Below are 25,686 nucleotides of genomic sequence, written 5' to 3' on the forward strand. Positions count from 1 at the left end.
TGAGGACTGAACTTGGGGCCTTGCACATTTAAGGCATGTGCTCCAGCCCTTTGCGTCCCCACACACTTTGGATGTTTAACTGAAATTTCGGCAGTAACTCTGACCAACTCAACAGGGAGATGATTTCTGAGAGGGACTCACTTTGACCATTTATAGCGTCCAACTCTAATCCATCTAGGAACAGCTCTGATTTGACAAAGACATTATGCCTCACAAAAGTCCACGTTGCCTGTAGAGAAATTTAGATTCTTGGGAGCACAAGTGTGAAGTTTTGATAATGACCCTGACTTCTGCAGCCCAGACCCAACTCCCCTCTCAAATTTCAACTCGCTGGAAGGAATACAAAGCCTTACTGGCACTCAGGGAATGATGGAAACTCAGACCATCAGACAGATGTCTGCCATCCAGGGTGCCTACAGGAGAGAGATGCAGGGAGCAGAGAGACTTGTGGTTGCTTTCGAGGATCTGAAACAAAGGTACACTGAGGCATGTTGGGTGTGTGTTCAGGAAGAAAGGAAGGAGCTGAGGAGACCGGGTTTGCTCTGGAGGTGCCAGAGAAGGTTCAAGAAAATCAAGCCTAGAACTGGAAGGCCAACACAGCAGCCAGGAAACGAGAAGCAGGTAGCTCAAGGCAACACATTCGAGGGAGAGAAACGAGAACAAGGGGAATGGTGACATGGATCAGGTGGACATCCAGAATCTGGTCGCTGCTCCCATCTTCCTACAGAGCGTCCCACAGTGGACACTCACAGTCTCAGCCCCAAACCTTCCCCACACTTATAGATTTCACCACAGGGCTCCTCTACCTCCAGCAGGTGGAGGAAGAGAAGGGTTTTCCACCCATCTCATGGTGCTGGGGGGTTGGTTCAGGCTTCTGGCATCTTTCTTGGGTCCCTAAGATAAACTGGTGAACATGTCACCTATGCCCAGCATTGTGATGTCACCTTTGCCTGGGATTATCATGAAACTGTGTCAGGGGTTAAATAAACAAGGGTAATCCGAAGGCTTTCACTGTCACTGCTGTCTGTGTTGAAAACAGGAATCTGAGAAAATACGCCTTTCAAATGAGGGATCCTATGTATATTAAAGGCAATGAAATTCCTCCACTTCCTCAAGAAACCATCTATTAGATTTGGAGCCCATTATTTTAGGCACAATTCAAAATGCAGAGCCTCTCAGCAGCGCGATGGGGTACCACTGAGGTGGTCTGGGACACTGCCGCACCTGAGACTGTTTCACTGAAGGTGACCTCTAGGCAGGAGGGTGGAATTAAAGCAAACTTCAGACACCTTTAAGAGACAGCTTCTGCAGCCACCCGAAGGAAATTTGAAACATGCATCTCATCTTTTTTAAATGGAGTTTTAAATCAATTAAAGGCTCAGACCAAAAATATTCACAGAACTGCGATGCTATTGGGGTTCACTGTGAAGTCCCTCCTGCTCAATGCCATGCTCTGTGACCACTGTCACAATGCTAGAATTCTAGGAAGATTTCAGCCAGAGTATTTATTCACTGTGACCATGGAGTGAACGTAGAATGCAGCCAGTTAAGAATAGAAACTTAAGACAATAGCAGAAGATGAAAAAAAAATGATGGTTTGGGAATTCATACTGTAAACAGGATAGGAAGAATGCCCTCGTGTGGGGGGCGGTCACTGCACATACTTCTCACACTGTTGACTTGGCACTGCCATCTGGCAACACTTTCCAGTAAATTAGGATCTTTCATTTCTTTTTTCCTTCTTTGTGTGTGTGTGTGTGTGTGTGTGTGTGTGTGTGTGTGTGTGTGAGAGAGAGAGAGAGAGAGAGAGAGAGAGAGAGAGAGAGAGAGAGAACAGAACAACTGTGTGTAAAATGAGGGTGCTCTGAGAAAACTGAAATAAGAAATTCTGGACTGAGATTCTAGGGGCTAGTCTGTGCCAGCAACCAGCCTTGGACCTTCCGAGTCTTTGCTTCTTACTCTGCTTCTACCACCAGCTCCCTCTGCAGTGCCACACCGCAAGGAAGTTGAGCAGTTAAGCCAGGTGACCACCCATCTCCGCTACAACTCCTCCAGGAAGCACCCAAGTACCCCAGCACGGTAGGAGGAATTGGAGAGCATATGCTGCTGCTGTTTTTATCACCAATCCTTCCCTGCAAAGCTCAGAGGTCAAACCATCCTTTCTTTTCCAGGTAATTCTCATTATGTGAAAATCACTTTGCCTGCATGTGGGGTTCTAGCCTTCTCTCCCTTTCACACTGTGAAGCACCCAACGGCATGGATCATTTTGTCTACTGCCTCCCAGGTACACTTGGGCTAGTAATACGCATGGCTGGGGGCAGCTACATGAACTCCTGACTTGCTCCTTTCTCAGTGGCCACGCCAGGGAAGCCCAAAATATGCCTTCACAAACGGAGACACTCAATGAATCTGAGTCTGAAGTCAAGTGGAGGATCTGTGAAGACAGTGGGGAAAAAAACAGCACCTCTGTTCTTGTTTAAAAATGACTTGTTTAGGGCTAGAGCAATATAGCAGAAGGTAGGATGTTTGCCTTGCACACGGCCAACCTGGGTTTGATCTCCAGCATCCGATATGGTCCCCGAGCACTGCCAGGAGTAACTCTTGAGCACAGAGCCAGGAGTAACACCTGTACATTTCTAGAGCCAGGAGTAACCACTGAGCATCACCAGGTATGGCTCAAAAACAAACAAAATATGACTTGTTTAAGAATGGTAACAATGAGGGTTTGGGGACGTGGGCTGGTGGCAAGAGCAGGTGCTTTACATGTGGGGTACTTGGGCTTAAACTCCAGCACAGCAAAAAAAAAAATATTAAATGAAAATAAATGAAGATAAAAGTCCTGGATGAAGAGACTCTTCTTGGTGGTGGCTTTTCAGCCAGATGAGATTCTTGCCTATGCACAAGTTTAGGAAGAGTGAAAGGTGCCTCACCCACCCAACTAAACTAGTACTTAGACGTTTTTTAAAGAACCACAGGACAGTTCATCTCAAACATCTATGGATAATAATGAAGATAATGGGAGTATTAGGAAATGATTACTGGAATGGGGGGGGATGGGGAAGAAGGAATCGAGTGGAAACATCAGGGAATCATTCTTGATTCTTGATTTCTCCCACACACTTCTAAATTCTGAGGAGGAGTTTTGGATGTTCACATTCATTGAGGATATGCGTGCTGGACTGGCTGGGCAGAGGGAAGGTGGCTAAGCCTGGTGCTGGTGGATGCCCTGCTCATTCCTCACGTGGCTTTGAGAAGTCACTTAACCAGCCTCCGCCCTTCTCATTGTAAAGATCTGGAGTCAGGAGGTGAAAGCTCCGATTCTGATTGGCTACTTAATTGATCATCTTGTTGTGTAGACTGGGAAGGGGGGTTCAGTTTCTCAGCTTCTCTAAAACTGCTGCCTTTTTTTTTTTTCATGGGGAGATTGGGAAGAAGAAGAGTCCATTACAGGTGTCTTAAAGACTTTGGACTCTGAAACTTGGTCTGTATTAGTTAATAAAAGAGAATTGCCATCCTCGTACGGGGCTCTCAAATACTCCAGGGTTCTGTGAAGCACTTTCTCCGAAATCATTAGAGGCAAAACAACACAGATGACCCTCCCTTTCTCCTTATTCCTGTGACTGAGATAAGCCCCCCTTAAGAACCTGTGCTCTTGTGCCAATTCAGAAAGCAACTTGTGTCATCACCATCAAATTCTTTCTTTTAAAAACAGGTTATTAGAGAGGCGCAGCACTATTTTGCTCTCATATCCTCCTGCCTTTCGTACCTTTCAGTGCAGCTGCTGAGTGTCTGGAGTCTGACCTGCAGTACCTGCTGGAACAGAGACCGTGGGGGAGGAGTTGGTTAGCTTCACGAGGTGCTCGGAGCATGCACTGTGCAGAGTTATGCAGTGAATCTGTAACTGCCTACAGGAGCTCCGAGATCTCTGAAAACTCCAGAGTCAGGGGAGTGACAATGATAATAATAATTTTTAAAAAATGTGATCACCTTCCCTGAAGGCTGTATATATTTTTCAGGGTGGGGGACACACACCCAGTGGTGCTGAGGGCTTTCTGTGGCTCTGGGCTCAGGGATCACTCCTAGCAGGTTCTAGGGGGCCATATTGGGTGCTGGGAATCAAACCCAGGTCTCTTGTGTGCAAGGCAAAGGTCCTACTTGCTGCATTGTCTCTCTGGCTCCCAGCAGTAGGGTGTTTTAGTGTTAAAACATGCAAGGCTGCAAACACCTTAAAACTCACATCAAGGTGCAATGAGTTCTTGATGCTGGAGTAACCACAGCTGCTCATAAACATACGTCAGAAACTACCAGACAGCCAATGTGTCCTATCAAGTACAAATAAAAAGGAAGACAAACCAACAAGAACCCTTCTCTTCCATACATCAGTATCTTGTGGCAGGGTGTGGGAGGGAGGCAGTGGAATCCAGAGACCACAGATGTTCTCCAAGACCACCTAGGGTCACGTCAAACTGCCTGCCTGAATCTTCCTGCTTCCCACTCATCTGTCTGTTCTCCATTCCTCCTCTCTTGACGAAAATCACCGTTTTGTCAACGACGTCGGGTTCCGCCCTTTTCGTCTCTCTCGGCCTATTGGGGCTCCTGTCTACCCACTCACTTCCGGTGCACTGGTGTGCCCACGTCTCTATAACTTTTCTCCGCCCTGCCTTCCTACTGCCAATCGGCCTGAGTCATTCAATTGAATTCTCTCCTCTTCCCTCCCTGAGTGTGGCCCAAAGACAGCCACATGGGCTGGGAACACAGCCCTGGGTCTGCCTCTAGGCAGACGAATCAAGTCTGAGCTGGATTCTGAAAATCCTTTCTCCCAGATATGTGAGTGGGGAAACAATGTGGTATGAGGGGAAACCTCTGTCTCCAGAGTGAGATCGACTAGAGTCTTGACGCTTACCCTCATCAGCGCTGCCACCAACTTCCCTCCTTGCTATGCCTTTCCAGGTAACAGAAAGAATAGGATGCGTCTGGTCTGCTTCCGTGTCTGAGCATGCATGGAAGGCACAAAGCGGGTGCGTGGATGTATGCCAGGTCCTTCTCTCTCCACGCCCCACCATTTCCCATTGCTCGGGACCCTCCTCATCTGCTCAACCCTGTCCAATAGTTTCCACCTCCTTCCAGTCCTACCTGCCCAGCCCCATCAGGGACGAGGCCCCGCTCAGGTACTTATTCCCAGGCAACACCAATGGGGGATCTACGACAGTGACTTGCTGTGGGCTCTCTGACCAGGGAAGGGAGGCCTTGATCCTCTGAGCACTGCCACGCTAAATAAATAAATGAGCTCGAGAGTGATCAACAGAGCCAGATAGGTTTGGCCTTGGAAGCCACTGCAGTGGCCCCCAGCAAGTTCTTAAGGGTGCTGGGATGTCAGACCTAACGCCAATTTGTGTTTGATTAATGGTGGCATCGAATCTAGTGGGGGGGGGGGGGAGGGGAAGAGGTGCATGGCTTTAAGCTGTCAGCTCAGCAGGCAATGATTAGCTCCGCCTGTACAACCTTGGCCTGTACACCCAACTGTATCCTCTTCACAACCAACTTTCGGCCCTGGACATTGGGTTGGAATTGCTGCCAGGCAGCTGGTTGTTCTGGTCTTACAGATCTTGAGCCGGAAATGAACACACCTAGAGAGTGAATGTAGGAGGTACTCTGCTCAAAGGAGAGAAACCTAACATTAGAAACCCCGAGTGTGCTTTTATTACTGTCAACAAAACTCCAACGACTCCTGGGGACCAGGACTTCTCAGTCTGAACCTAGCAAAAATGCAGAAGCAGGGGAACCTGAGGGAGGGCGTGCAGGGGGACCTCAGGGAGGTTGTGCAGGCAGTCCGCTGGGCGCTGGGCAGCAAATGCCTTGGCACTGTCTCAGCAGCAGCGCTGGAACGGACTGGACATGGTTAGGTGCTATATACAAAAGAACTCCAGTGTGTTGCTCACCACGAGGTGCAAATTATTCATGAAAAATGAAAATGTACTAGATTACCACACTTACATAACTGAGCCTTCCCTTGGAGAATCTGAAAATATGTTTATTAATTAAACCTCACTGTGGCCCTGCAAAGCAGCTGCTTCGGAGGCAGGAAAATAAAAAGCTCTATTGTCTTATTTTCTGTTTTCTTGCTCTTGGAGGGGGAGGGGGAACAAGAGAGTCTGCCTCTCAGAGGCCCTAGGACACCAGAGATCTCCTCCCACCTTTCATCGCCCTGAAAATAACTGTTTTTTTTTCTTTTCTTTTTTTTTTTTTTCAGTCTGGCCATCCCAGCAAGGCTGGTTTCCAAATCTAGATTCATACTACTAAGCAACTTCAACCAAGAGGGTTAAGCAAATGCCAATACTGTGATTTTGATGGGTCAGCTGAAGAGATATAGCAAGCTCCAAATGTATTCTGCTCGGTGCATGTGTCTCTCTCTGCAGAACTCTAGACACACACACACACACACACACACACACACACACACACACACACTTCTACTTCTGTCCACAAAATATGCGAGATGGCAATTCTACCTCACTTGAAGCAACCAGATACATTACTGAAAGTGAGCCCCCATTCAGAGTCAGAATATCAGCAGAAAGTTCAAGGTGGCAAGGCAACCTTGGTGCGAAATGCTGAGAGGGATGGCTCAGCCGGCAGTGCTATTCCCAAGGGCAGTTCTGACAGTTGTTGTCTTGGTCTTTTTTGGAGCACAATGTGAGACCCAGCTGCTTTCTGTCATCTGTTCCCAGGAACCAGCCGAGCAGGGGAAACGCATGTTGCCTCGTTTGTTCATCTGTCCCTAGGCCACTGTATTTCAGGACAGTGCTCTGACCACAATCTAGTGCTCCCACCACACACACACACACACACACACACACACACACACACACACACACGTGTATTTTTTTTTTTCAAGAATACCCAGGTTCCAGATGGGTCATGTGAGGAGGCATAGTGGGAAATGTTTAATGCCTCCTACATTTGTCTGAATATAGTTCTGACAGATGGCCTTGAATAATAGATGGTTTATAAAATGCTCTGAGATGAGAGATTAAGTCAAACACAGCCGTACCTTTCTAGAGTTTCGGGCTGGTAAAGGTGTACCTACACAGCCACAACCTCTAGCTTGGGGTTCACGCTCACATGTACCCATGAGAAATAAGTTCCTGTTGATGTGTTTTAAGTATTTCTCTTCCCTCTCTAGAATTCCATAGAAATTCAGATAAAATGTAAAGGATGAATCTGGTTGTATGCAATTATTTTATTTTTCTGGTAAGATTCTCTATGATCACTATCATTTATAGTAAACATATTAGACTTATCTAAAAATTGGATTTTTTGATTTATCAAATATGTTATCATCCCGAGGGTTATGTACCTATGCTATATTGTTAATAAGTTCTCCACTAATCCTCCCAAGGTTCAGTTGTCTGTTGGATGGGTCTAATCTTTGAGGGAAGACTCAGAAGATATGACAAGCCCTAAACATGAATTTAGGAGATATGACAAGCACTAAACTTTTTAGAAATCTTATCAAATGTTAGTTTCTGTGTTGCCACACAAATCATTTGATTCCCCCAGCTGTCCAGGCATTGTCTGGGGAGTTCCAGAGAAAGACCCCTAATCTCCAATGGGGAAGAAAGTTTTCTTCCTGGTATGCACTTGTGAGCCAGAGAATCCCATGAGTAACTGGCCTCACTGTCTACGGCTCAACCCAGACACACAAACAGCTTCACTGACCCCAAATCTGGAGGGGCTCTTTCTTTTGCAAGGTCCGAGAAGTTCTTTGACCTTGTGTGGCTGCGTAATTCTCACTAAGCTAAGAAAAATCCGCTGCCACATGTCAGGGGTAAGCCCCGCCACTTGGGGCGGCTCTGACTGCTGTCCTTGGAAAGAAGAGGCCATGTCAGGTGAAGGTGGCCCCTGCCATTTCCTCTTCCCATCGGCACAAATCTCCTTCTGCTTCGTGACTTTTATTAAGACAGGGTTTGCCACTGTATAAAATCGCGTTTACATTTCTCTTTGGCTCACGGCAACGCTCCCTCTGTAATGGCAAAAGGCAAGACAAAGTAGGCCAGGTACCAGCTGCCTCTGTCCCAGTTCCGGCTCTTCTTCAGACCTTGCTCTATCTCCACAGACTCTCCTGCCTCAAATCCATCTGCTCATTCTCCCGGGAGTTCTGTTCTGTCCTTCAAAAATCTATCAGGCCCAAACCCTTGCTCTTGGTGATCAGAACTGGGCTCCAACCACTGTTGTGAGCACTCTCAAAATCTGATGGTCTGCATGATCCAGTCGAAAGTCCCTCATCCCCTAAAACTGGTACTGCCGCTGTGTATCCAACCATTACTTCCTCCTCCCCTAAAACTGGCACTGCCCCACTGTGTACCTTTGCATCCATCATTCTCTCTAGCAATGATGCTCCAAGGACTGTGCAGTGTAGATAAAGTCCTTGTAGAATTCAAAGGACAAGAGCACTGCCATCAGTGGAAAGACTCAAAGCATCGAAGGAGTTTTCATTGGGCCTTCCAGGAAAATAGTAGATAAACTGAATAATCTCTACCAATAAAGACAATATGACTTAAAATGCATCGAAGTAATTTTCCTCCTCTTTGGAAAGAGAATACACTTGAAAAATAAAAAAATATGAATTACCAAAGCACACTTTGGTAATTCAAGTTACTGCCATTTCCATCTGCACACGTTTTATGACATAAAATTTCTTCGCCTATGAGGAAACAAGGCGATCCTTGAGCTGAACTGTCTGGTATAATGTGGACTCTGAGATTCAGTTCATTTCAAGAGAGACACCTACAGATTTACATGTTCTCACCTCCTCCGGTAAGGCTGAAATGGACTGATTTATAGTCCATTTTGTTTCTGATTCCCTGTTACCAAGCCTATTTGTTAAGATGATTGGCAGCGGTTGAGAGAAAAGTCGGGAGCACAGATCCACATAAAGAAGTATATGAACTTGCCCTCCGCCCCACCCTGAACTAATGAGTAATTTGTTTTTACTTCTATGTGTAGAGAAATTATTCATAACTCTCAGTCTACTAGTCTATCCTCTCACTATAATATTACATCGCATGTTAATATATGGGTTACACATGATAATTAGTATCTATCACATCCCAAGGTTTCTAAACAAGCACCCGTGTGAGAGAACCAGGGGAAGCTCTTTTCACTCTAGTTTTCTCATCCCAACTTAGGGCTCACCTGAGCTTAAGCTACATTCATCAGACTCTTTCCTCATTTCCTCTTGCAACAGTGTTTGTTCCCACTGAGACTCACTTGAAGGATGGTTTTATTTGTGGAAGGACTGACTTTGGTGTCAGTGTTAATGATTGGGACATGCAGCACACACGGTGATTATGAGCAAGACTACTGGAGCCAAATTGTCTGGGGTGAAACTCCAGTAGGACCATTTCTTAAGGGCATGATGATGATGACGGTGGCTCACCTTCATTTCAGTTTTATAGTCTATAAAATGGGGGTGATGCTCAATGTACTTATCTCCTATGATTGTCCTCGGGATTATGCACTTATGTCCGTATGTGTCCTTTCCCATATAATGCAAAATCAAATAAAATATAGATGAGAGAGAAACCATTTAAATAGTATCCTTCTGTGGGGGCATACCAGGCAGGCAGTTCTCTATGCTTACTCTTGGGTCTGTGCTCAGGGATCATTTCCTGGTGAGTTCTGGGGGACCCTACTGGGGTGCTGGGGATCGAAGCCAGGTTGGCTGCATGCAAGACAAACACCATATTTGTTCTGCCTCTAGAATACTATCTTGAATATAACAAGTAGTTTGTAAGTAAGAGATTTGGTATAATTTTGTGTATGAAGGCCCCCAAATGGAAATAGCTATTAGAAAATTTATTTATCATGTTTTTACCCTGGGGGCTGGAGCGATAGCACAGAAGTAGGGCGTTTTCCTTGTGCACAGCCAGTCCGGCCGAGCCGGGTTCGATTCCTCCACCCCTCTCAGAGAGCCGGGCAAGCTACTGAGAGTATCTCGCCTGCACAGCAAAGCCTGGCAAGCTACCCGTGACGTATTCAATATGCCAAACACAGTAACAACGAGTCTCAAAATGGAGACATTACTGGGCCCGCACAAGCAGATCGATGAACAACGGGAGGACAGACAGATGGACAGTTTTTATCCTATCAATATTCCCAGAGTTAAACAACCGCAGATTATTATGATCATTACTATTATTATTTTGGGGGTTTGGGGGCTACATCCAACAGTGCTCAAGGCTTACTCCTGGTTCTGTGCTCAGGAGTCACTCCTGGTGGGCTCAGGGGTGCCGGGGATCAAACCCAGGTTGGCTGCATTCAAGGAAAGTTTCCGGCCCAGTGTATTTATCTCTCCAGCCCCTAAAAAATCATTTTGTATTTCCCAAATGTATTTGGATTACTGGCTTCTTTTGATTCTAAAACTGTTAAGTCTGCGTTCAGTTAAGACTTTCAGCGCAGCTGCCTTGTTGAAGCTGGGAGGATAAAATGTCGACATTTGCTGCTGGTTAAACTTGCCGCACCAGGGAGTCAGCATCTAAAGGGAACACTGCCGCAGAGGACCTGGCACGGGAGTCTGAGCCTCACCCCCTCCTTCTGCAGATGACTTTGAACTTTAACAAAGATACAGGATCCGAAGTGATCAAATGCGCTGGAAGCTGTGCAAGCTTTCCTGGATTCGGCATCGGAGAGAGCTGCTGGCTCACTGCAGGGGATGGAGGCTTGGGGGTTCCTGCACTGAGTCTGGTGGCTATAGATTCTGTCTGTCAACCTTTGTCATCTCAAATGGGACGCAAGGTTTGCGCAACCTCTGGGCAGGGAGGGAGTGATTCTAGGTTTGGGTTCACAAATAAGACAGCTGAGATTTATGTAATGACTTCAATGTCTTCTTCTGTGGCTGTGGCTTTTATTTATCTATTTATTTACTTTTTGGGTCACATCCCAGGATGCTCAGGGGTTACTCCTGGCTCTACTCTCAAGGGACCAAATGGGATGGCGGGGATCTAAACCAGGTTGGCCAAGCAAGGCAAACACCCTACCCTCCGGACTAATTCACTTTGGCCTTGTGGCTGTGGCTCTTTCTGAGTTTAGGAGACAAAAAGATTTATACGATAACTTGCCATTTTCTGGTCCTGTATCTAAATCCTGAGTTCCTGAGTCTACTCTTCCAAATGCAGCTACTTTGCTCTTCGAAACTACTGCAAAACACATAAAGGGTGTCTTATCTGAAAATTTTTGTGTGTGACCTCTTTTTTGCTGCCACATTTTTACTTTTAAAGACCTCCAGCAAAACCTGCTAAAGGGGTTTCTCTTCACCACTGGAATGCAATGCAGCAAATGTTACATTTGATAAACTACAAAACGCAGGCTCTTAAAGCTACCATCCCGTGCTTTTAACATTCTCTTTCTTTGGATTTAACTGAAGCTAAGCTTTTTAGTTCCTTTACAATCACTCTCTCTGCTGTAAAGTGATACATTTTTGACTTGGATTATTCAATGCTTTCTACCCCTGCCTTCCTACACACTTACATAAACCAACACATTCATATGCAATCTCTAATTTCTTGCTGCCAACCATGCCAGCAAGTCACAAGGTGAAAATGTATATGTGATGCATGAGCAAATTTTTTCATACCAAGGGGTTTTATCCTCAAACTTTCAAACACGAAATCTTTATTTTGACTTCCTTTACTTTCTTGGGAAAAACATTTATTATGTGTTGAAAATGTTGACCCAGCCTTGGCATCTACAAAGCTGCAAGGTAATGAGTACTACCGCCTTATACTCTGAACCTGTAAACTTGTATTTGTAACAAAAATTGGGGGTGGGGTATCTCCGTAATAAACACTGTCCAAAATCACGCTAAATAAGATGGCTTGGGAAGGCAGGACTTGACATAAAAAGAAAGATACCAGCTTCTTGATTAAGAATGAACAAGAGAAGGGGCTTTGAGCTTAAACCCACAAAATAGTGTCTCTTTCTTCTCCTATCCCATCCACACCAGCCAAAGACACCGGCCTTGACTCTGCTGTGTTCTAGTCGCTTCGGAGACAGGCAAGTTGGGTAAGTGGGCATTCTGAGTGGCGGGGTAAGAGCTGACGTGCAATTTCTAGTTGATGCTTTCCTCATGGCCATGCCTCCTCTCTCTCTTTCTCTTCCCCTCCAGTTCAGATGGCACTGGAGGAGGCACTAGGATTCAGATCCACTCACATCTACCCTTCAGTGTTGAAACCTGGAATCCTGGAATCACTTCCACACCCGAAAGGGCAGAGAGGCCAGCGCTTCCCACCTACAGGGCACCATCTGGGACTGGCAAGGGGGCGCTGCCATGGTTGGTCCCACATTCCCTCATCCCTGCTGCCTGCTTCCCCCCACATCTCTCAGTATCTTTTATCCGTACAGCTGATTTTTATTTAGCTAGAACACACACATACACACAAACACACACACACACACACCTGTAAAACCAAATCAAAACAAAATTTCACTCTTCTACAAAGGGAGGGCATGCACAATTAAGTACTTTCTGAGGCGCCGTGAGGGTTTAGGCTCACTTGGCCTCCCCCCTGCGGCCAGGGGACCAGGAGCACATGTTGGCAAGTTGCTTGGCTGGGGTTAGGATGCCAGGGAGTCTGTGACTTGGGAGCAGGACAGAGCCCACTGGTTTTCACGGGGAAACAGTGCATGCATGGTCTGATGGGTACACGCATGCAACTGACAGTCACACGTCCCCAGTCTGTCAGACGCAGCCTCTGTGAGAGGGCTGGTCTTCCGGTCTGGTTCTTAGGTCAGTACCCAAACAGATTGCAAAGTGCAAATCCAGTGAGGTTTGGAGCACGTACGACCCACATGGCACATGAAATCATGTTAAGAAGCATCATTCAGACCACAAATCTGACACTCAGGAGGGGAAAAAAAAAGTCGGAGTGGGGGAGGAGGGAGAGAATTGTCTTAGAGGATTTTTTTGTTTGTTTGTTTGTTTTTGAATCTATAACAGATCATGAGTCTGAATGAGCAGGACCCAAATCACAAATGGAGCCAGTTCTGAAGGCCCCGGGGGCCGGGGGTGTCCGGTGGGGGCAGGTGAGCACGGGGCCATTTCCCCCACCACTGGGCCCTAGACCCGCTGGACTGAGAGGAACTGAAGCCTGTCGGGTTAATCACACGATATTAGGTACGAAAAGGAACAGTGCAACACGAAACACAGCTACATCATTATTCGCAGTCAATGTTAACTCTAAATAAGTGCAACCTGTCCACAAATGCCGGCTAGAAACTCATTCAAAAAATAAAATTTGATGGATAAACATGAAAAAAAAATTCTCGAACCGAGAATTTTTTTTTTTTCAATATCAGCACTCATTTAGAGTTTGGGATTTGTGAAAGAAAGCTTTAAAAGGAGCAAACCTGATTGGCTGTGGCTGTTGCTGCGAAGGGGACACTTGTTGCAGGCGTTGTTGCTGCAGAGACAGTGGCTGACGTAGCGCTGTGCATCATGGGTACTTTCAGGAGGGGAACCATGGGAGCAATGAACAGGAGGGTGTAGCATTATGGTAATAGAAGTGGTATTTTGGCATGGTGAATATCAGAGCAGCAAGCCATCATGGGTTAAACCAGCAGATGGCATGCAATCACAATGCAAAGCAAGGAAGCATGGGAGAGAAATAAAAAAGGGAAAATAGCTTATTACAAGTACAATTAAAGGAAGTTTTAAAACATAATCAGTGATTCCCAGAAAGGCCAAAGCCAAGGACTTTGGTTGATGTATTTATAAACATTTCACCTCTAACAATAGATCGTTCCCAATTCAGAGTTTCGGGGTTACTCCTAAAATTGGCATCGGTCACACCCAGCAAAACAGGGACATACGTACAGGGTAGTCGTTTTAAGTCATCGTTTTCAACGATTAACGGCTCAGTTTCCAGGCCCAGTTTTAGGATAGGAGATTCTTGGGAGTTCACTGGGATTAAAAGTTTGTTGCCGTTGGACAATTTGGGGCTGCCAGGACGACTGGAATGGCTGCAGATTCTGATTTGTTTGGGCCAATAAATAAATGGTGGAATTCAAAGTCACAGCCTTGCTGTGAATTCTAACAGCCCAGGTAAAGTAGCCAGACCAACTAGGCCCCAATTAATCATTCTTTACTCTAAATGGAACACGTCCATATGTCCTAAAGACAGACTTTTGTACCAAGGTCTGGAGAAACGTGAGGTTGCCTCTGGACAATTGAAATTTAACATCTAAGGGATTGGCAAGAGGTATCAATCATCATTACAAATCAATCAACACTTCAAATGAAAAAGGATAAGAAGAGCAAGGCAGTTCAAAGTTCAGACATTTGTTTTCAAAATACATCCATTTATAATTTTTAAAAATAAATACTTCTGGGAAACTCTGATAACTCTAACACACAGCAAAGAGGAGATAAAGGCACACCAGTATGAAACTTTAAAACATTGATGAAATTAGCCTGCCTTGCTAACATAGCTGTTTTATTTTTCTTACACTAAACCATATACACTATCAACAGAAACAAAATATAGATCATTTAAAAAAATCAGACTTGTGGCTTGATGTTTGGATCATTCTTAGTCACATTAAAATGGTCATCGTCTTAAATCATATAAGTACATTTAAAAACACCTCATACGTTAACTCTAAAGCCAAATGGGCCTTCGGATCTACCAAATCCTAAAGCATCTCTAAACCATCTCTGAAATCCATTTCAAGCAAGTGAAGGTATTGTTACATAATAGAAAAGACAAATAAAAAAGGTTGAAACCTACCAATACTGGTAGCGGGTGTCATGCATAAAACTGACCCTGCGTGTCATGCAATGGCAGGTGGAAAAAAAGTGAATAAAGGGAGAGAAACAGGTTAGCGGTTTAGAGTTAACATTCAAAGTGAGATCGAAGCACAATTAGAAAGAAGGAGGGTTAGTTAACAACAGTCTTTTGAAAGCCTGGCACCATTTTTCAGTCCTGACACCAATCTGACTTTTGGGAGCCGAGAGCGGGCTACGTTAGCTCTGGGGCCCATGCAGTTCTCTATCCTTAGGCCTGGCTGGTGCTTCCGAGGAGGACACTCGGACCAGCCAACAGGGGCCTTCTGCTAAGACCTCCGGACGGTGTGACAGACCTGGTCGGTCGAGTGCATGCTCCCAGGCAGGAAGTAGGGGGATTTTACAGATGAAAAATCTGAGGCATAGTAACTACTCCAAGGTCAGGCAGAGTTGTGAGTCCAGGGTATGGCTAGAAATAGAATTCTATTCCTAAATCCAGGTCAGGTGCCGCCGGCGTGCAATCACGCTGGCCTGGTTGCATTCAGAGTGGGCGTGCGGGGATGGGAAGAGGTTTTGTGTCACTAACACGAAGACAAAGCTAGGCACGGGCTGGAGCTTCCAAAGCCAAGGTTTGGGATGAGGTGGGGGGTGGGGTGGTGGCTGAATTTGAGATGACGGCTTTGACTCCCCAGTAGCAGAGGGATCCCCAAGTTCCTCGGACTGAATGACCTGGATGTGTCTGTGATCTATTTTCTGCCAGGAGATCCTCTGGGATCAAGAGACAACCCTAGCAATCAAGTCTCCACACTGTACTAAACAGTGCAAATTAGAGCTGGGTTAGACCCAGAGGCTGGGGATTTTGGTCACAACTGATCCCTGAGGGGTGCCTCTGGAATAACTCCTAGAAAAATCTGGAATTGCCATCTAAGCGGGTGGTGGGAGAGGAGGACGGAAGATTTTCCTGAGAAACAGCTGCCCCCCATTCCCATTTCCCCCATGAGTGGTCTCTTGAATGGACTTGAATCAGAACATTCTGATCTTGAAGAGCAATGTAAATAGCAAAAAGAACTGAGCAGCAAGTTGGAGGAATTATTTACCTCCGGCTCAGTTCCTTTTAAACATGCAAATAAGCCTGGTAAGTGGTGCTTAGTAGCTGAAGACTGGGTGCCATGGACGTCTCAGGGACTTTGTCATAGATGTTGGTGTATCTAAAACTTAGGGTTTCAGAACTGATTCAGTGATGTGGGAACAATCAGACAGGCTCTGGTCTTCATCTTTGCTCTGCTAAACTGACCGGTGTCCGGGGGAGACTTCGTCCTGATCTGTATTTTGTTTAGACCAACACTAACTAGGACAGGACGGGAGGCCATTCCACCGGGCTGCGCCTGGCTTCATCAGCGAGCAAAGTTAACATCGCCAACCCCAGGCACGTACAAGCAGCTCAGAATCTTACGGCGCCGTCCTTCTGACCTCTAACTTCTGGAAAGCTCCCTGCGCATTTTCTCTTCCCTGCCTCTGCTTATTCCCAAGTTCTCTCCAATCTGCTTTCCCTCTCACCCCTCCCTGCAAGCAGCTAACGCTGTCCCCAAACTCCTGAGTTAGGCTTCTGCAGGCACTGACTCCGTGAGGTAGCTTCCTTGATTCTCGAGTCATTCAGCGCTCGGTGATTCCCTTCTCGAGAAACCACTCTTTCCCCTTGCACCTTTTTCCTTTCTTCATTTATAATTTTTTGGGGCCATCGAACCCAGCATTGCTCAGGGACTTACTCCCAGTTGAACACTCTGGGGGACGGTAGGAGCGACTCCTTGGCAGTGCTCGGAGGATCATGCAGTGCCTGAGATGGTGCCTACGCCTCCTGCATGCAAATCTTGTACTCATTCCTTCAAACCATCTCCCTGGCCTCTTCCCCTCCAATTTCTGACCTTTCTTCCTCTCCCCATTTCTGTCTCTCTCCCTTAGACCACACACACACATACACACAAAATCTATCTCCTACAGTTTTTCTCCCTTAGACACACACACACACACACAAAATCTATCTCCTACAGTTTTTCTCCCTTAGAAACACGCACACACACACACACACACACAAAATCTATCTCCTAGTTTTTCCCCTTAAGACACACACACACACACACACACACACACACGAATCTATCTCCTAGTTTTTCTCCCTTAGACACACACACACACAAAATCTATCTCCTACAGTTTTTCTCCCTTAGACACACACACACACACACACACTCCTAGAGTTTTTTCCAGGAATCCCGGGTCTTTCCCATTTCCTCTGATATACCATTCAATCACTCAACCTAGCACTAAAATACCACCCATGAGTCCAAGGTTTCCAAATGGAAGTGCCTGCCTCAAGTCTTCCCCTGAGCTCTGGCTCCCTTTTGCTCCCTGCTCCCCGGTCCCTCTACTTAGATGCCTCACCAGAGCCCCCAGATTCACACATTCAATCGTGGAGCCTTTCTGCAGGGCCCTTTTCCGGCCCGTGGAGGTTCCAGACAGGCAGCACCTGCTAAGGAGTAGCTCCCGTCAACCCCTTGTGTCTGAGGCCATGCTCCCTCCTGAGTGTTTCCGTACTGCTTCTAAAATTCCTCTTGGCCTCATCTGGGTGCCTTTCCAGAGCCATCCCTTAAGCACTGGGCACTGTCATATCTAGGTTCATCGATGCATCAAACTTCATGGTCTTGGGGCTTCCATTCTCGTTCCCCTTCCTCACGCTCCCGGTACATCCTCTGCCCTTGGAGTCTGTGGACCTCTCCAAGAGCAGGTCTGACAGCGTCTGGGCTGGAAATGACTCACTGGCTTCTTCCTCATGTGACAGCAGGTCTCCAGAGAGGCCCACCTTGGATGACCTCCCCAGGGCGAACAGCATCCTCTTCCCTGGTCTTTCTGTTCTTCCGGTTGACCTCATCTCCCTCTTCTCCCTACACTCAGACTTCCCTCACCTGCTCAGAACAACCTTCCCCTCTCCTTTTTTTTTTTTTTTTACCTTCTGTGTCACTTTGCTAGAGAAATACTCAGTGGTACTTTAATCTACCTCCACAGGTCACTTCAATCACTCAACTCTGTTTTTTTTTCACAGCTTCCTAGTAATGTTGGGCATCAATTTTTATGGGGTTCACATCTATCTAATCAACAGGGTTCACAGTAGGTGGTCAGTGGATGCAAGGAACGTGCTTGACCAGTCGTCGAAGTGTGCTGAGCGCCATCGACTCTAAACTGCATGAGGCCTCTGGTCCGTGAACTTTACTTCAAAGGCCGCCTTGGCTGGACCCAAAGTTTTCCTGGAAACCCCTGATTCCCTGGCGTTCCAAGGCGGAGGGGCTTCCTTGGGTGGCTCCCATGGCCACGGAGGGAAATGCCCCTGGGGGGTTCCACACCATCCAGAGCAAACCTGTAGCAGCAGTGGTTGAAGCCGGACAGTCACTTTGTCTTCAGGCACCTCTCGACATGACCTGAGTGGCCCTGAGCCCTGTCTGTGACTTTCCCCCACTGTCAGGCTCTGCTCTCATCTTTCTAGCTCCTTCGTGACCATTTTGCTTCACTCCCTGCTTTTTACTCTCTTCACCCCCAGACCCCTTGAGTACTTAACGCCAGAGACAACAGACAACACAAATGGCTCTTCCCGGGCCATGTGGTCCTTGCAGCCTGGGCCAACTCTTCTGTTCCCAAGCAGAAGTTTCCTCCTTTGCAAAGTCTTTTGTCACCAGCACGCTCTGTAGCCTGAGGACCTGGTCTTGCCCTCCTGGAGGGCTGGACCTCATCTGGCCTTGTGCTCACGCACAGACACTGGCCCACATCTGTCTGCAGAGATGAATGGGGTGAACAGCTATTGCTGTGGTAGTCATATTCAGCTTCCACAAAACCACTTGTGTACACCTTATGTGACCTTAGGGATCCTGATCAGGGGCTGACATTGGGGCTGGCGATTTTCCTAATCCTATTTAGTCCCTCTCTCCAGTGAAAGGAAATATATTAAGGAAGGGAATGGGGCATATTGGACACCTTTATTTTGACGGTGAGAGCCCGAAGACCTTGATGCTAGCCATAAGGACTCATTTTCTGCTCTTATTACACAAGGATTTTCATTTCTAGAATCTGAGTAAAAATTGTACAAATCATATCAATAACTGTATATCCTACTTGGTAGTAGAGTCACAGCCTCAGTTTTTCCATCTGCAAAATGTAAATAATTAAGCCTGCTACTAAGCAGAACAATTTTTTTAAAGAATAGTGAGATGATGTCTATAAAACCACTTACAGTAACTCAGAGTAGACCTGTCTTGAGAAATACCAAAATTTATAAAGAGGGTGTGTGTATGAGTGTGTGTGTGTGTGTGTTTGGGAGAGGGAGAGGAGCTTTTGCCACTCTCCTCACATAGTAAAGGCAAAGTATAAATACTAATTTAAAATAATCCAGATTAAAAAGGAAAATTACTTCCCACCGCATATGCATTAGGACATGAACGAGGGAGACAATTTCATTAGCGCAGCTTATGGGGGGAAAAGAGCCCATATTTTGTATAACATTTGATATTAAATATATGCACACGCTGGGGGCAGAATTACTAATGCCCAAATTCACATTGTGTCCTGGGAGAATTTCAGTAGCCTATTGAAAATGTCACTAAGAATGACCATTTAATAATGGGCTACTGCCGTGAGCACACAAAAGGTTTTCTGCTTCCTATGGCATTTGTGAATATAAAGACTTGAAATTAGAGAACTACAAAACCTGTCCATTTCATAGCAATGGGCCCACCGTTTACCAAGTCACAGAAAGTACTTGTACATTATTACTGTGTGATTGGCCGAGGTTTAGAACAAAGATTCACAAGAAGTGATGAACGTCGTTTTTCATTTCAAAAACTGAGTTTACAATGTGTTTTATGAAAAAAGGAAACCTGAAATAAAAATCTAGAGACTCAGTAAACACTGATATTTCTGTCATGGTTATTAGTGGGAAAAGGATTTATGTGGATATGCTCCTATTTGACAACTTCTTTAAGAGAAACATGTGAAAATTTAGCAGCATCATTTAAGAGCAGGAGATCCACATAATTGCTCCCTCCAGTTACTTCTCTTTGCTACCAAAGGAATCACTTATAATTCACAGAAGTCAGAGGTCTAAGACCCACTTTGGCTCCCAAATCAGCTCAGGGGTGGGGGGGTGGGGGGGTGGGTTGCAGGGCACACTGGAGCAGTTCTTAAAGAATCCAGCAGAGGGCAGAAGTGCACAACCACAGCAGCCAGGCCAGCCCATTGGTCCTCAGAACAATGCATTTCTCAACAGCAATCAGGTTCTTGCATAACGAGTGTTATTCACTCTAGCTTCAGAAGACTTGACATATTTTCCAGGTGAGATATTTTAAAACGAGGATTCAAAACAAATGACTGAACAAATCATGATGGGATTGAAGTATTAAGTCTGAGCGAGATGCCAGCAGTCTTTTGCCAGCACAGCGGCAAGATTTCTGAGATATGCCCAGGAAATGGTTTATTCTCTCTACCCAGTCTCTGGGAACAGACCTGCCCTTTAACATCGTTTCCCCTCCAGCATTTGCTTCTCTACACTCTGACTCAAAATACCTAGTGAGGGGCTCTGTGAAATAAGCCGCTTGCAGAGAGCACACCACACCAGTAAAGGCATGTTGCCCCACATGAATTCCAAGTCCCAATGCTTCTCATCACGGCACCAACATGCCACTCCACACGGTTGGAACAGGGTGTGAGGGAGGCTTCCTGGAACTGACTTTGGGACTCATCCTACAGCCCTGTGAATCCAGTTAAGAGAAGAGCCGAAGACAATTGAAAAAACTCATCTCCTTAAGAATTATCTTCCTTATGTAACTGATACTATTATCTATATAATAAACTAAATTCTTTAAGAATTACTTTACTTGTATAACTAGTGTGTTCACTGTTACTGTTATGTACAATATTCACAATAAATAAGATTGTGAAGAGGCTAGTAATTCATTTCAAGGCATAGGTTTTATATAAAACAAGAATTAACATGGAAATGCTTATTCAATTCCCTTCTATGTTGTTAACTCCTGATTTGCTAACGGGATTTAAGAAAATGGACAATAAACTGGTAAGTCGAACCTCATACAATTAGGACCAAAACCCTCCTTTATTTGAATAAACTATGATTCCTCTGTCTTTGTATTCAGTTCACTAATAACGGAAGGAAAATAGTGAGGTTGAAACCAAGGACTCCATCAACCAGCCTTCCCTCCAGTAAGACCGTTGTTATCTTCTGACACTCCTTTCCCCCTGATATTCTAGAAAATTCTATTCTTTGGCAACTATGATCTTGCTTCTCACATAGACTAAAAGGGGAACCCTACTGTCCACTGAAGACAACTCTGGGTTTGCCTAGCGGGCATGTGCAGCTGTGGTGAGGGGCGTGGGGGACATGGAGGTGGGAGCTGCCTTGTACTCGAGTCTCTCAGCTTGAGTGGAGCGTTTCCTACCAAGGAAGAACTCTGAGGTCTCCACATACGGAGCCAGGGAGCAGAGTGGGGCATGTCATGTCAACAGGTTTGCTCACAGGGAAACGGGACTCTACGTTGTCTGGGGGCTTCGGGAAGTCACTAGACACCTCAAGGGGTGGGGGACGGCCTCAGTTTTCTCATCTGTAAAACAGTCAATCCAGGGGTCAGGAGATCACTAAAGGAGCCTTAGAGCTCCGAGGTGCTGGGATGCATCTAATCCATCCCTTAGGACCGTTGAGAGTCGTTGCACCTTGGTTCCTAAGGTCATCAGGCACTGACTGGAGAAGAGAGCTCTGTCTACTTATCAACGGGGCAGAAACTGAGCAGAGTGCAGAGAGAGAGAGAGAGAGAGAGAGAGAGAGAGAGAGAGAGAATGAATGTCAATATATGAGTAGAGGATTACTTTCGTTTGAATAGTCTCAGGTATTTTTGTGTTTTAGTGCTCTGAATAGGAACAGAAAAAAAAAAAAGGTTAGTATTGACTGAAATGGCTACTTTTTTTTTTAAAGTCATTCCGGGTTAAGGACACATTTCAGTTGGCACACAGAGAAAGGTCTCGTTGACATCAACAGTTTCACAGGGCTGGTTGTAACTACGAGACACCAAGAGCCCTCGCTGCCATGGGTGAAGCGGCCCTCAACGCTCTCAAGATTATTTGGCTTTAGAATCCTACAGTCTGTGGCTACCACAAGCAAGGTCACTCATTCTAGATAGCTCAGACAAGGAGGAGGTGGAGGGCTGAGTTTACTGTACCTGGAACAGCCCGACAGCCTACAGGAATGAGGAGGAAAAGCACACAAGATGGGAAGGGCACGCGGACAGGCCGCGGCCCGGAGAAGTACCTGTGGGGATGAAGGCGGCGTGCTGCTGCAGCTGGGCGCTCGTCAGGGCCTGCTGGTAATGCAGGACGCTGGGACTGAAGACCGTGCTGGCCCCGTTGCTCTTTTCCAGGGCTTGTCTCTTTGGTAAAGGATGAAGAGCACCAGGAGGGAAGGCCTAGAAGGGAAGAATGGGAGAGGACATGTAGCACCGGGAGCTGACACCCTCTTCCTGGTGCACAGAGATCATCACTCACAACATTCGGTTTCAAAAAGGACAGCTAAGGAAAATGCCTCAGCCATGCAGCTTAATTTAAACAGCGGCAATGTCGAATGAGTGAGAGTCTGTTATTGAGAGCGGAAGCATGATTTCTGTCACCCCAAACGGTAGCATCTCAACTCAGGAGGAGAAAAAACTCTCAAGCAACAGCAACAACAAAAAAGAAAATGGCTTCGGCTTTTTTTTTTTTTTAATGAGTTACTCTAGTCTAAGGGAGGGGTGGGGGGGGGGGGAGGAAAGAAGCATTTGTGTTATTCTTAATACCTATTCTTTTCTTCCACTCAATGGCAATTTCTTGAATTTAACGGTTAATGCGAATAACAGTGAGCATTTTGCTGAGCCCAATAATTTAAATTTGCTTCACTCTTTTGGAAGAGGTATTAAAATTGGTTAGGATTAATTTCTTTGACATATTACACATGAAAATGAGATGGCTAAAGACCTTGTTCAATTTTCTCCATTAATCAATAATAATGATTGTTGGCAGCTAATATTTTACAAGTAATACAAATCTCTGATGGTTCTCTGTAAAGCTACATGCAAAGCGAAAGGTGAAAGGTCAAAGTACCAGGTCTACAGATGCTTCGAGAGGTCGCTTCATTGCTTTGGCAGTCGACTGAGTCTTTTAATAACAGGCAGCGAGCACATGATGGCAGTGGGCCAATGGGATTCAAGCGAATTAACATACAGGTAAACAGCAAGCAGAGGTGCATCATGGGAACGGCATTGCATTGTGGATAGGTGAGAAGGAAAAAAATATTCTGAATGCAATATACAACGTACAAAACACTAGGCATGCACAACAACAAAAATGTTCTCTAAAGAAATGAATATTACACCTTAAATTAGTATCGAAGCAAAAATGCATCTACTATACCTTAGTTAAAAGCATATAAGAGAGTAAAATATAGATGTTTGAAATTCAGGAAAGTTAATTAAAACAGCAGCTTGCATACACACCATAAGCATTTTTTTATATTGCTTCAGAAAAAAAAATGCAAAACTTTTAAGGGCTACTGGATTGAAGAACTTCTGATAAGTTAGTTTTCAAATATAAAATAATGTGTGCCAGAGCACTAGATCCAAGTTGAAAAAGGAAATTTTCTTTAACATGACAAAAATGATTTTTTTTTTTATGAAGATCTGGCCAAACAAAATGAAGTGGCAAAGTGAGACAAAAAATTCAGGCAAAAAAATATTCAAACACAAGATTATTGAGGTAAAACTGGGTTTGGATCTTAATTTTTTGTCTGAATCATGTGGACAATTGTCTCACTTTTTCTCTTCACTCTGTTAGTGTGGATCAGACAAAGTAGAATAAGGTTTTCACTTCACGTGATTTGAATTTAAATAGTAAGTCTCTAAAATTTCCCACTTTTATTCATACTGTTTCTAATGACTAACTTATCATCCATTCTCTGTCCTCCGCTACATTTAAAATCATAAATAAATTTATCTCAAGCAACTTACCAGATTACACTAAAAAACACCCTTTTAAAAAGGCATTTTGTGTCCTTGGGTATCAAAATAATTTATACTGCATAATTCTGTTTGTACTTTTAGCTACGCTCTGTAGCCAACCCAATTAATGAGAGGTGGAACTCTAGACTAGGACAAATAAAACAGCTAAAAATAGCAAACAGCTGAAAAATAGCAAAGAACTGCTTGAAATATCAGATTAAAATATATCTTCAACTTATACCATTTCTTTTGGATAGATCATTTCATTTAAACAGCTGAAATAGTAACAAATATTGATTGATTTAGACCACAATGAAAAATTTTCCTACTCCTCAATAACTTTGGTTTAAAAAAATTAATAACTCTGTGATGGGATTCTGTGAAAATAAAGAAATTCAAAGGAATAGTTCCAATGCAAATAAAAAATGGAATACCCCTTTTCTATGTTTAGCACAATAAGTAAATCCCTAAGGTTTTGTCTATTACAAAATATAATATTCTTCAGTTCTAGATTAGGGATCTGGCACTTGAAAGAAAGAATTGAGTTAAACTTTCATCATTTAAAATGGGACATCTTTTATGATATTTTCCTGGGTAAATGAAGGGTTGATAAAATTGATAAAATCTGAAGACTTGGGATAAACCAGAAATGGGATGTAAAGGGCTAGAGGCAGAAATCATATTCAGAACAGCCAATGAAGAAAATGTTTTGGAAGGAAGTCTTGATAGATGTCATCAATTAATTGAAGTCCTTATTCTAAAGATCAAATTATGAACATTTAAAAATAAAACCCAATGAACTGCACAACTGATGAAGCTTCCTTGGACGGACTATGCCTCTGTCACCTAAGTTCCATGGCGCCTCTCTTGTTTAAGATGTGCTATTCCCCTGTAATTTACATGGGTACGGAATGCAGATGATTATATTTTAATGGAGTGTGCTAATTACCTACTGCTCAAGAGCCTGTCCTCACACAATATATTGGGAAGCTGGGTGGTTAAATGTATCGCCCTGCACTCAACATCCTGGATTCTTTCCTTCCCTTCATTCATTCACTTTTCGGTGGTTATATGAGCAAATCTACCTTGGCCCTATCTTTTCTGATATGCTAACTAGGAGAGTGATTAGGTCTCTAAAGGCTGGGACTTAGGAACAACATTTCCATTTAACAAAGTCTCACTTAATGAAATCTCCAAGTAGCATAAGAAATATTAAATATTTCTTCCTAGGATAATCATCTGGAAGGTGAACATTCTCTCCATCATCCTATCTTTGGTTGATGAAACTTAAATTTCCTGAGAAACTATAATAATCCAAAAATGTAAAGAAACACAGAGCTCTGTGCTGGGCTGAGCAGCAAACAGCTTCCCACTCCAGGCCGTGGGTTTTCTTGCCTAGACGCAAAAATCCTCACTTAGGGAAACCATGAAGTCTCGGAGGAGCGAACCTGCATCTTACTGTCTAGCAAACCTCCCACTGTGAAGCACGTGTCTAGAATATATGTCAAAAATTGGTATGCAAGAAGGATCCTCTTATATCAGATGGCCTTGTTCTGCCCAGGCTGTTTGTCTTAGAGGACATTATTTGACTTTTGGCATATGTTGGCCTACACGGGAAGATTATCAGACTTCAACAGACCTCCGAGGCCACCAAGACCTGTGCATCTTGGGATTATCCTTAGGGGCCATTGCTAAGAAGCGCTTTAATTGGGTCCCTACCATGAGCCTGAGAGTCAGCAGCCATTTTTTTTTTTTATCAGTTTCACTAATACTTTGGGACTTCTTCCCAGGAGGTTCTCCTCTGGCTTTGGATGAGCAGGACGATCCACC

The 25,686-nt window shown here is 44.9% G+C and overlaps 1 protein-coding gene across 9 annotated transcripts in view; it reads right to left on the bottom strand.

Moving 5' to 3' along the window:
- Positions 1-25,686, bottom strand: part of MBNL2 (muscleblind like splicing regulator 2) — a 166,513-nt gene that overhangs the window by 10,125 nt on the left and 130,702 nt on the right. For 2 of the 9 annotated variants that reach the window (XM_056109938.1, XM_056109939.1), the window contains exons 6-8: positions 22,964-23,017; positions 22,140-22,293; positions 14,787-14,822 (exon numbers count right to left, since the gene is read on the bottom strand). In XM_056109938.1, the coding sequence (XP_055965913.1) occupies positions 14,787-14,822; positions 22,140-22,293; positions 22,964-23,017 (244 nt within the window). Of the gene's footprint in view, positions 1-13,407; positions 13,503-14,786; positions 14,823-22,139; positions 22,294-22,963; positions 23,018-25,686 lie in introns of all 9 variants that reach the window. The other 7 variants (XM_056109940.1, XM_056109942.1, XM_056109945.1 and 4 more) reach the window with 7 other exon arrangements.

The sequence above is a fragment of the Sorex fumeus genome, unplaced genomic scaffold (assembly GCF_029834395.1).
Source record: "Sorex fumeus unplaced genomic scaffold, SorFum_2.1 ptg000008l, whole genome shotgun sequence".
NCBI lineage: Eukaryota > Metazoa > Chordata > Mammalia > Eulipotyphla > Soricidae > Sorex > Sorex fumeus.